Genomic DNA, 12,601 nt, shown 5'->3' with positions numbered 1-12,601 from the left:
ATAAAAGATGATGACAATTTTATTTCTCCTTTTCCAGAAAGACCTTAACAGCAACATCAAAGAAAATGTGAAAAAAGAAAGGGTCAAAATTCATCAGCTGAGTGTATTAAAAATGCAGAGCTCACCTGAGAAAGACCACCCCAAAACTGTCTGAAGGCCCCCAGACAGCTAATTAGTTTTGTTTTTTCATCTTCAGGGGTGTCCATAAACATGCTAAAAAACAAAGATAGCATTATTTGCCACTAGTTTTAAAAAGGTAATTCAACATAATCAGAATAGTGGATCTTAAAAACCTCCAAAACAGACCTAAATAAAATCTTACAAAGATACACTCAGGTAAAAACACAAAAATCTGCCATGCATATACTCACCCAGGGAAAGCCTCTTCTATAATTTCCGTTTTCTGTTAAAAAAAAAAAGTAAACGACGTGAATTTTGTTTTTTTAAAAAGAGAGGGGGAGGGGCGTGCCCAAGCAAAATAATACAATGCAACAAGGGCAAGTCACCTTAATCAGCAACGCGCAGAAACAAACAATACCTGCCTGCTTGGCCTGTAACAAAGGGTGTTGTGGATTTCAAAGGAGACTTGGAATTGGACAGCAGTTTGAGAACTGCTCAACCGTTGCACACATACACGGTTTCACAACAAAGAAGAGATGGAGGAGAGGTTGCCCGGGCCAGGTTTCATGAGTCGTTGCCCGCGAGCCACCCCCTCTCCCAGCCATCGTCCTGGATCCCTGGCCGTTCCACTCACCACCACCTCCTCAAAAATGCTCTGCAGTTGCGTCTCCATCTGGACCATCTCCCCCGCCTTCCTTGGACACCAGGCGCGCTGCCCGGGTCAGACCCGAGATCCGGCAATGGAGGGGCACAGGGCCGCAGATGCCTGTAGAAAACCTCAGCTCGCCGGGGTCAGTTTCTTCCCCAAGCGCCCAGCTGAGTCCGTCCCCTGTTTGTTGCGGGGCCCAGCAAACAACCGGAAGCTGCACGGCCCAGCAAACAAACGGAAGCTGCACGGAAGCCGGATCGCTGGGTGTCCGCTGATTACGAAACCCGCAGAAACCAGGGACACAGTCAGATGGTTCCGCCTGTGGAGAAGTGCGGCGCGCGAGCCAGACGAGAGCGCCCCTAAGTGGAACCTCGAGCCTAAGTCACCCCGAGGCCCGGTCTACAGACCGCCACTTCGCGGCTGAAGCGGGAATTGCTTCCTGCTTGGTGCTGATGCTTTTGCACGGCGGGAAGAAAACAAGCTTGAGACCCAGGGGCTAGAGCCTGCTGGAAATGCTCCTCTTGCGACCTGGGGCAACCTGATGTCTACGAGCTGCTGACCTTCTAGGACTCCGTCAGCAGCCTGAAGCCAGGAGTTGAAAGCTCACTTTTCTAGACGACAGGGACAATGCCTTCTCGACTATGGTAACCTCAGTGCCTTGCAGAGTGCCAGAAGCACAGCAGGCTTTCAATGAAGGTTGAAAAGGTGAATGAACGCATCACTACTGATTTTTAATTAAAATAATCGAATAATAATATATACTGTTTTCAGTTATGATCATCAAAAATAATAATATTTATCAATTACTAAATACATATAGCCTCTTTGGTGGTGGGTAGGGATGAAGAAGGGTGGCAAAGAGGAAGGTTGATTCAGTGGCATGGTCGGAGCAGATACACTGAGTGGTGTGCCCCCCACCGCTGTATTCTTTGAAGCATCAGTTGACATTTTTGTGGAAACTTGCTCTCATTCTTCAAGCTGATTTAGGTGTCTCTTCTTTGTCTTCATATAACACTTTTGTGTGTAAGTAGTAGAGGACTTCATTTATGGAATATTTATCTACCGTTCCCTCAGTGCTAGACACGGTGATAGGTATTCACTGAACTGTATTACAGAGTGTATTTTGCAGAATATCTGAGCTATTATAGAAGGGTGACAGAGCCAGAATTATTAAAATCCAAGTACCCTAGCAACCTATTGTTCTTTTTTGTATGCGAAACAGATTATTTTATTGTGGATTGTCTTCAACCAGATTCACTTCTAAGACAGCTTTCATTTACTAGCAGATTTCCACGTTTCGGCTCTGTTTCGAAATTGGTATATTCTCTCTTTTTTTAAACATCTTTATTGGAGTATAATTGCTTTACAATGGTGTGTTAGTTTCTGCTTTATAACAAAGTGAATCTGCTATACATATACATATATCCCCATATCTCCTCCCTCTTGTATCTCCCTCCCACCCTCCACCCTCCCTACCCCACCCCTCTAGGTGGTCTCAAAGCACCGAGCTGATCTCCCTGTGCTATGCGGCTGCTTCCCACTAGCTATCTGTTTTACATTCGGTAGTGTATATATATCCAGGCCACTCTCTCACTTCGTCCCAGCTTACCCTTCCTCCTCCCCGTATCCTCAACTCCATTCTCTAGTCTGTGTCTTTATTCCTGTCCTGCCCCTAGGTTCTTCAGAGAAATCGGTATATTCTCAGCAAATGCCGGCTACTCTTTTTTTTTTTTTTTAACATCTTTATTGGGGTATAATTGCTTTACAATGGTGTATTAGTTTCTGCTTTATAACAAAGTGAATCAGTCATACATAAACATACGTTCCCATATGTCTTCCCTGTTGCCCGGCTACTCTTGATATTGGCCAGGGCTTGTACAATTAAGTAGGTAAAATGGTCAGGTAAGAATTATTTGTCATAACCAAATACAAAGTAATTTTTATATTATGCTTGCTGATGCTCTATTCACTGAATAAAAGTTGACCATCCATTTCTAGACCTTCTTCAAGTGTTTCCCCCCAAGTCATGTTTTTAAATTGATGTATAATTTGTATACAGTGAAATGCATATTTTAAATATAGAGCTCCATGAATTTTGACAAATGTTGACACTTGTTTAACTACTACCTCAGGCAAGATATAGAATATTTCTATCTTCCCAGAAAGTTCTTAGAGTCCTTTTGCAGCCAATCCCCCTCCCAGAGGCAAACACTGGTTTAATTTAAGTAATCATTAGTTTGCATGTTCTCAAAGTTTATATAATTGGATTCACACAGTATTTACTATTTGTGTCTAACTTCTTTCACACAACTTTGTATTTTGAGATCTATCCATGTATATCATTCCATCGTATGAATATACCACAGATTATTTTTCAATTCACCTGTTGATGGATATTTACATTTTCAGTTTTGACTACTACAAATAAAGTTGCTATGAACATTCTCAAACAAGTCTCTCTGTAGACATATATTATTTTTCTAAGAGCAGAATTTTGGAGTCATATAGTAAGTATATGCTTAACTTTATAAGAAGTTGGCAAACAGTTCTCCAAAATGGTTTTTACTCTTTTTACACTCTGATACTACAAATTTGTGTGGTTTCTAATTGCTCTACATCCTTGTCAGCATTTAGTGTTGTCAATCTTTTTACTTTTAGCCGTTCCAATGGGTGTGGATTTTCCTAGTGACTAATGATGTTGATTTTTTAAAAAATGTGTATCTTATAAGCTTTTCAGATATCTCTCATGAAGGGTCTGTTTAAGTCTTTTGCTTGCTATTAATCAGGTGATTTCTTATATATACATTTATTTGTAGGAGTACTTATATATTCTGTATACAAGTCTTTTATCAAATCCATGCATGGTGAACGTTTTCTCTCTGTTTTGGCTTGCTTTTTCATTTTTAAAATGATGTCTTTGATTAGCAGAAAATTTTAATTTTGATGAAGTCCAATTTATTATGTTTAAATTTTATGGTTATTGTTTTAAGTAGCCTATGAAATCTTTATCTACCCTAAGGTCATGGAGCTATCCTCCAATGTTTTCTTCTAAGAACTAAGCTTTATAGTTAATATAGATAGTGTAGATATATAGCTCAAGTATTTACATCCATGATTCATCTTTAATTAGTTTTTGTAGGTGGGGTGCATGTGTGTGTATGTGTTAGGGTGGGGCAGGGCTCTCTCCTCCTTGTTTCCAGAGGGGTCATGGCTGCTGCCTAGAGCTGAGTTGCTCAGCTGCCACCCTGATGGGCCTAGAGAACAGAGCCTCAAGCTGAAGAGAATTATTCTTGAGCCTTAAAGTCTAATGGAATTTTCCCTGCCAGGTCTCAGACCCGCCTGGGACCCATGTGACCCCTTCTTTTTGACTTCTTCTTTTGGAACAGGAATGCTGGTCTCACCAGTGTATTTTGAAGCAGATAATTTGTTTTGTAGTTTCATGTGTTCATAGAAAGGAATTTTGCCAAAGGATGAATCATACCTCTAGTTTCATCCATTTGTTCCATCACCTTTTGTTGAAATTACCCTTCTTTCTTCATTGCATTGTCTTGTATTAGTCTGGGTCTCTTTTTAGACTCTCTATTCTGTTCTTTTGATCTATTTGTCTATCCTTATGCCAATATCATATTGTCTCAATTGCTGTAGCTAATTAGTAAGTCTTGAAGTAAGGTAGCTTAAGTTCTCCAAATTTATTTTTTAAGCTTATTTTGGTTATTCTAAATCCTTTGCATTTCCATATAAATTTTAAAATCAGCTTGTCCATTTTGATAAAAAAAATACTGAGATTTTTATTGGGATTAAATTGAATCTACAGTGTAATTTGGAGATAATTGATACCTAAGCAATATTAAATCTTTTAGTCCACAAACAGGGTTGATCTCTCCATTTATTTAGTCTTCTTTTATTTCTTTCAGCAATCTTTTATAGTTTTCAGTGTGCAGATATTACATATCTTCTGTTAAATTTAATCTTATGTATTTTATATGCATTTTGGGGGGATGGTATTTCAAGTAGCATTTTAAAAATTCTGTTTTCCAGTTGTTTATTGCTAACATATAGAAATACAATTGCTCTTTGGATATTGGTCATTAATCCTGCGACCTTGCTCAATTCACTTTTTAGTTCTAGTAGTTTTTTATAGAACCCTTAGAATCGTCTCTGTCCACAATAGGTTGTCTGTAAATAGGACAGTTTTACTTCTTCCTTTTCAACTTACTTCTTCCTTTATTTCTGTTTCATGCTTTACTGTATTGGCTAGGACCTTCAGCAGTACAATGTTGAATAGAAGTGGTGAGAACACACACCTTTGCCAAGTTCTTGATCTTAGGGGGAAAACAGCCTTTCATAAAGTCTGATGCTAGCTGTAGGTTTTTCACTAATTTTCATTATCATTTCATTGATACTGTTTGTCAGATTGAGGAAGTTCTTTTCTATTCCTAGTTTACTGGAAGTTTTTATCATGAATAGATATTGGACCTTGTCAAATGTTTCTCTGCCTCTATTGAGATTTTTCAGTTTTACTCTGTTAATGTGATGGGTTTAATTGATGGGGTTTTGAATTGTGGGAGAAGGGAATTTCCCCCTCTTTTTCCTCTTAGTTCTTTTGAATGGCAATTAAAATGACATAAGGCAGATTAACAGGAGAAAATCAAATTTATTACATATATACAGGGAACCCTCATAAGCATAAAGAATTCCAAAGGCAGTAAGGCAAGATGAGGTATATTTATTATTCTGGACTGGAGAGAAGGAGGTAGGGGTCTGGGACTTCAGAGGGACATAAGGCATTCACAGGAAGATGAAAAGAATTAATATTTGGTAAGCATATGTTTGCTAGGCCATCTAGGGACAGCGGAACACAGATAGGACTTTGATCTAACTAGCCTTGGTAGGTTCCTCCCTGTCTACCACACCTAGTTCATACTTTACTATAGTATCCATGGTGTTGACTCCTTCCTCAGACAGGTCTTCTATCATAAATTCTTTTAGACAATAAATAGGGGGAGGTTCAAAGGTTCTTTCTGAGCCTTTTCAGCATGCCAGAGTGGCACATCTTGGGGCAGCCTACCCTGAACCCCATCAAAATGCTAAACCAATTTTGCTTCCATGGGATACATGCTATTCGGTCATGATATATATTTTCTATATATTCCTTTCTATATATTTCTGGATTCTATCTGCTAATATTTTATTGAGATTTTATTTTTTTTTCATATGCTACTATCATCGCCAACTCCTAACGAAACATGCCTTTTTTTGAATAATCAACTTTAACTAGTGAAGAAAACTGCTGGGAGTCATAGGCCTCCAAAAGCCCTTTAACTTTTTTTTGTTTTGAAGGCTGTGGAATACCTCGTACAGCTGAACTCGTGTCGTTCACTTGCTAGGTGACGAGCTAATAATTCTCCTGTCGTGGCTTTGACCTGGCAGATATCTAGTTCCCTAACATTTGTAATATGTATATACAACACAATATGCCCTTGTTACCACGTAAGAGCTTCTAACAACCTGAAATGAAAGCATTCCAATTTCCTGCTGCTGAGTAGCTTCAAGAGTTAGGCTGAGTGTATTAATTTGCTAGGGCTGCCGTAACAATAGAAACTGGCTGGCTTAAACAATAGAAATGTACTTTCTCACAATTCTGGAGGTACATTTCACAATAGAAATGTACTTTCTCACAATTCTGAGATCAAGGTGCTAGAAATTTGAGATCAAGGTTTTCTATTTTACTCAATAAGTCAAAATCCATTATTATCATTATTTATTTTGATAAATATATAAGAAATATTTATGATTCATAAATTTATCAGTTGGTTGGTTTCTTCGGAGGCCTTTCTCCTTGGCTTGCAGACGGCTGTCTTCTCCCTGTGTCTTCACATGGTCTTCCCTCTGTGCATGTCTGTGGCGAATTTCCTCTTCTTATAATGACACCAGTCATATTGGATTAGGGCCCACCATTATGACCTCATTTTAACTTAATTACCTCTTTATTTGGACCCTCTGTCCAAATAAATTACATCTTCAACATGTGAATTTGGAGGCATACAGTTCAGCCTCAAAACTCCTTCCTCTGGGCCCCCAAATGCACGTCCTTCTAGCATGCAAAATACATTCAGCCCATTACAACAGCTCTCAAATCTTAACCATTCCAGCATCAGTTCCAAGTCCAAACTCTCGTCTAAATATCCTCTAAATCAGGTATAGGTGCTTCAGGTGTGAGGCATTCTGAGGTAAAATTCCCCTTCAGCTATGAGGCTGTGAAACCAGATCTGCTTCCAAAGCACAATGATAGGACAGATAGGACAAGCCTAGGATATACATTCCCATTCCAAAAGGGAAAAATTGAAAAGAATAAAGGGGTCACAGTTCCAAGCAATTCTGAAATCCAGCTGGGCAATTTCCACTAGATTTTGAGGCTTGAGAAGATCCTTTTCGGTTTGATTATTTGCTCTGTCCTCCAGGATGGGTGTGTGTGTGGGTGGTGGCTCGGTGGAGCTTGTAGGCACCTAAGTGGCGTGACGTGGGCATCCAAGCATGGGAGGGGTGGTGGTGAGGTTGAGAGGCTGGTTGCATACAGGGGAGTTTATCCAATAAGCAGAAATAGTAAGTTCAGTGAAAGTCTGGTTTCACACTGTGGGAGAAGGGGAATACATATGTGGAAAGAGAAAACTAGGATGAACCTTATAGTGCTTGATTGAAATTGGATATTTTGATATGAACTCATGGATTTAATAGACGGGTAGTTTTAGAAATAAATACAGTATGAGCTGTCCTAGCTTTCCTCAAACATGACCAAAGCTTTAGCAGAAAGAAAAATTAAGTGGAGCGGCAGATTGAGCAAAAGGGTGAACGTAAAACTGTACCTAAGGAAGTATACTAGTGGTCAGGTCAGTGTGATATATCAGTGCAATTTTGCATAGTGGAGCCTTGGTGCTGAGAACAGGAAATATGTCAGAAGTTCAGGAAACAAGCTAAGGCAGAAATAGAGGTAAAGGTGACCAGCAGGAGTTGGGCAAAGTGAGATCAACCAGGATGTCTTTGTAAAAACGGCTAGTATATTTGGATTGCTGTTAGAGCTGGTCTTAGGACAAATAGTTGAATCATCCTGGAGAGTGAGTCCAAGGTAGTACCTCTCAGAATTGGAGAGCCCTGAAAGCCAGGATGGGTTGTTTGTGTCATCAGCTCATGCGATGATCACTTTGGGCTTGTAAATAATGGAGTGAGCTAAGAGACAGAAAGAAAATTTGGTTTTCTTTCTGTCTCTTAGAAAATAGACATTTGGTTTAGAAGAAATACTGGGCCAGATTTGAGGATCAGGGGATGCACCTACCTTCCTAAGGAATAGGATATAGCAATTCTAATGGAAAGCTGGAAACCCTAGATGCTGAGGATGGAGATGAAGCAGCTTAGAATCTTTGGAGGATGGGAATAGACCAGTCAGTTGTCTCCTACTGTTGTCATCTTCTTCTCCCCCTAGCTTGGTGATGCTTGTCTTAGTTGAAGCCAGGTGTAGAAACAGGGGTCAAAGTCCATTCAGGCGGAGGAGGCTTTTTAAAATGAGAGATGTGAATTATGAATTAATGTCTTTCAGTTTGGCTGTGCATGGATTAGTTACTAATACCTGATAAGGTTCTTCCCATTGTGGCTGCAAAGAATCTTTTATTTGATGTCCTTTCCAATAAACAAAATCTCTAGGTTTTAATTTATGATCCTTTTCATTTCTTGGGCGTTTGCTGTAAAGGTAGTTACTAATTTTTTTTAAAGTGTCTTAATAAGACCCTGGTAATAATGTAATATATTTCCTTTGAATCATTGTGGGTGAAAGTTTCCAAAATATTGTTTTCCCAGAAAACCATTTTCTCAGATACCCAATGGATTAAAGAATGTACATGCTGGGGAGGCTTCCCTGGTGGCACTGTGGTTAAGAATCCACCTGCCAATGCAGGGGACACGGGTTCGAGCCCTGGTCCGGGAGGCTCCCACATGCTGCAGAGTAACTAAGTCCATGCGCCACAACTACTGAGCCTGCGCTCTAGAGCCGGTGAGCCACAACTACTGCACCCGCGTGCCTAGAGCCCGTGCTCCGCAACAAAGAGAAGCCACCACAATGAGAAGCCTGCTCACTGCAACCAAGAGGGTAGCCCCTGCTCGCTGCAACTAGAGAAAGCCCTTGTGCAGCAAGAAAGACCCAACGCAGCCAAAAATAAATACATTTATTAAAAAAAAAAAGAATGTACATGCTGGAGTAACGGCAGTTCGGCTTCACTAGACACTATAAGTTTTGTTTTGTTTTGTTTTGTTTCATCACCATATATGCGTGGTGGGGTCAAAATTCCCCTCTTTTCTTGCCGTGTCCGTTTCCCTTCTGTAGTGGCAATTTCTTGAGCCTGTAGAAAGAAACCTTTTACTGGGTTAGCAGGGTTAACGGTGAGCATTCTCGAGGCTGAACAGGATGAATATTTAAAGCTGCTTGTTGGGCTGCAGCAACAGCAAGCTGTTTCTTTTAGCTTCCCTAGTGTCAGATTTGGAATGCCCTGTTGTCTTGGTAATTGCTAACTGTTTTGGTACTTGTATAACAGTTAATAACTCTGCAACCTGTCTTTTTTTTTTTTTTTTTTTTTTTTTTTTTTTTTTGCGGTACGCGGGCCTCTCACTGTTGTGGCCTCTCCCGTTGTGGAGCGCAGGCTCCGGACATGCAGGCTCAGCGGCCATGGCTCACGGGCCCAGCCGCTCCGCAGCATGTGGGATCCTCCCGGACCGGGGCACGAACCCGTGTCCCCTGCATCGGCAGGCGGACTCTCAACCACTGCGCCACCAGGGAAGCCCCTCTTTTAGTTTTTACAGGTTGTCCTGAAGAGGTTAAAAACCTCATTGTTTTCATAGCATTCCAAAGTTTTGTGCCACTCCAAAAGAATAGCGACCATCATTATAAATATTTGTCACCTGGTCTTCAGCTAGTTGACAAGCTAGAGTTAAGGCAATTCACTTGGCTTGTTGTGCTGACTTTTTTTCTGATAAATAAAAGCTTTCAGTTATATCCTCTACGATGTGATTGCATCTCCAGCTCTGTAACGTCCCTGCTCGTCCCTTAAGTAGGAACCATCTGTAAATCTAATTAGATCAGCCTTATCAACGGGGCTTCTTGTAAGTCATTCCAGGGAGCAAGAAGATAATCTGTCAACAAAACGCAGTCGTAGTTGTTTTCTTCCTGTGATGCTGGAAGCAAGGTTACAAGATTAATGTTATTACATCAAACCAAGGTGGTGCGAGGTGCAGAAAGCAACATTACTTCGTAAGAAGTTTGTTGGCTTTCAGAACTGTGCTCAATGTGGTGAGAGTTTAGAAGAGACTCAACTGGGTGTGGGACATAAATACTTAAAGGAGATCCTATTCCTGTTTCTTCAGTAGCCTCTCTGAAATAACCTTCAGACAAAGTGGAAGTCCTTTTGCTACCTAGTCTAATTTAGTTTTGGAGCATAAAAGCAAGTCATCTGTAAGCATTTTTGTAAAAGCATCAGAGTAAGACAATAACTGTCTATAAATGAAAGACTTAAAAAGCGTTGTTCAACGCTTTCTCTCATGTATCAGAATTTATTGGTTAGATTACAGACTGTTTATATTGTTCTGACTCTGTAGCTATTATTTACACTTTATTATTTACACAATGCAATACAGTGCATTGTGATTATATTTTCCTTTTCTGTACAACTTTTTGTTTTGTTTTAGGGGTTAATCATTGTGCCATGTTTTTTCTTTGCTTAGTTTGGGATGTGCCTATGAGTAATTCATCCAGAAACCTCCATCTGAGATATTTGTCTCTTCTCAGGAAGTTCAGATACATAAAGTATATACCAATTTTATCTTCCTCTTGCAGACATCCCTCCTGGAACGTCTGTCCTCCTCTGCCAGTCTGGATTGGCGACTCTCTAAGCTTGCCTCCTGGCTACTATCCTGTCTAGTGTCCTGGAGATTCTCTTTTGTTCTCTCTTACATGCATCTTCTGTTTGCTCAGTTTCATGTCTTCCTCTTTCTCAATTTACTCTCCTGTTTGAAGATGGAAGAGATCATATCCTCCATTCATTTCCTCAGAAAGACTATTTCTTTTCCCCCCAACTTTTTATTTTGAGAAAATTTAAACCTAGAGAAAAATGGCAGGAATTTTGCAATCATCACATGTTATTTTAAATATTTTACCACATTTGCTATTTCTCTCTGTCTCTCTCTCTCCTCTCTGTCCCTCGTCTTCTCCCTATCAATCTATTATCTTTATATGAACTATGTGAGAATTATTTACAGATGTCATAATTCACTCCTAAATACTTCATTGTGTGTTTTCTGAAAGTCCTGCATGTGGGACCTGACTTTCATAACCACAGTACACATAACACACTCAGGAAATTTAACATCAATATAATACTGTTATCTAAAATACATCCGTACTCGCAGTTCCTCAACTGTCCCAATAATGTCCTTCACATATTTTTTTTTCTCCCATCCAGGAATCAAACAAGGGTCTTGCATTGCATTTTGTTGTGAGGTTTTTGTGATCTCCTTTAACTGAAAGAGTTCATTAACCCATTCTTTTCCCCACTTTTCATAAAATTGACATTTTTGAAGATTCCAGGGCAGTTGTTTTGCAGAATGTCCCTCGGTTTGGGTTTGTCTCATTTCTCATGATTATATTCAGGTTAAACATATTTTGTTTTCTGTAGGTATGCTATTGTATCCTTAAAAGTGTTATGTTTAGAAGGTTTAGCTCTTGCCTTTGAGACTCAGAGGTAAGCTATATAGAAAACAAATACATACATATACCTATGCATATACCTACACATATATGCACATAAAGTTTGTGCATAATTTCAAGTGGTCCACAGACCTTCCCTTTAAGCCTATCCATGTAAGCACATGAAATCTTGGCAAAGTTTTCTGCTGTAAGTACAATTGGCACGGGTGATGGGACTCATGTTTTCACTACTCAACAACAGTGCTTGAGTTACTTTTTAAGTCACATAGTGCTTACTAGAAATGTTACCTCTTAAGGTACTGTTATGGGCTGACTCGTTTCCCCCAAATTCATATGTTGAAGTCCTAATCCTCCGTACCTTAGGATGTGACTGTTTTTGGAATAGGGTCTTTAAAGAGGCAATTAAGTTAAAATAAAGTCATTAGGGTGGGTCCTAATACATGATGGTTGGCGTCCTTATGAGAAGAGAAGATTATGACACAAAGACATCAGGGAAGTGCACACACAGGGAGACCACTGTGTGAAGACAGCCATCTGCAAGTCAAGGATAGAGGCTTTAGAAAAATGCAACTCTGCTGACAACTTGATCTTAAACTTCTAGCCTCCAAAATTATGAAAGAATACATTTCTGCTGTTTACATCACCTAGTCTGGGGTACCTTGTTATGGCAGCCCTAGCAAACTAATATAGGTACCTTTCTGAATCCCCTGAAAAAAGTTTATTATTTCCTCTTCTATTCCCCTGGCATTTCATTAATACTACTAGTATAGCACATCTCACATTATATTATGGTTTAACATGTCTATTTCTTCTACCAGACTGAAGGTCTTTAAAAGAGATACAGAAACGGAACATTCTTGCATCTCCTAACACCTGGCATAAAATCTGGGGCTTGGTGGTTCTCAGTTATTATTGTTACTCTGCATTGAATAAAAGCACCCAGCGTGGCGTTATTTCATGGGTGAGGCTTCCTTTGAGGTAATAGCTATTTCTGAAATGCTGGATGTAGAGAAAGATTTGGATCACATACCTGGAAGGTTGTCATAATTTATAACAATTTGTTTCACTAGACATTTATGACTTAAACC

General features: G+C 39.7%; 1 protein-coding gene across 5 annotated transcripts in view; it reads right to left on the bottom strand.

Annotated features, from left to right (window-relative positions):
- The window catches only part of MED23 (mediator complex subunit 23), a 42,052-nt gene extending 41,071 nt beyond the window's left edge, over positions 1 to 981 (bottom strand). For 3 of the 5 annotated variants that reach the window (XM_060168433.1, XM_060168434.1, XM_060168435.1), the window contains exons 1-3: positions 755 to 978; positions 372 to 403; positions 126 to 213 (exon numbers count right to left, since the gene is read on the bottom strand). In XM_060168433.1, coding sequence (XP_060024416.1) covers positions 126 to 213; positions 372 to 403; positions 755 to 802 — 168 coding nt within the window. In that variant the 5' untranslated portion in view covers positions 803 to 978. Of the gene's footprint in view, positions 1 to 125; positions 214 to 371; positions 404 to 754 lie in introns of all 5 variants that reach the window. The other 2 variants (XR_009543947.1, XM_060168438.1) reach the window with 2 other exon arrangements.
- Between the last annotated feature and the right edge of the window lie 11,620 nt (positions 982 to 12,601).

The sequence above is a fragment of the Lagenorhynchus albirostris genome, chromosome 12, assembly GCF_949774975.1.
Source record: "Lagenorhynchus albirostris chromosome 12, mLagAlb1.1, whole genome shotgun sequence".
NCBI lineage: Eukaryota > Metazoa > Chordata > Mammalia > Artiodactyla > Delphinidae > Lagenorhynchus > Lagenorhynchus albirostris.
Note: the sequence above shows the minus strand (reverse complement) of the source record. Positions and strands in the feature narration are given on the sequence as shown.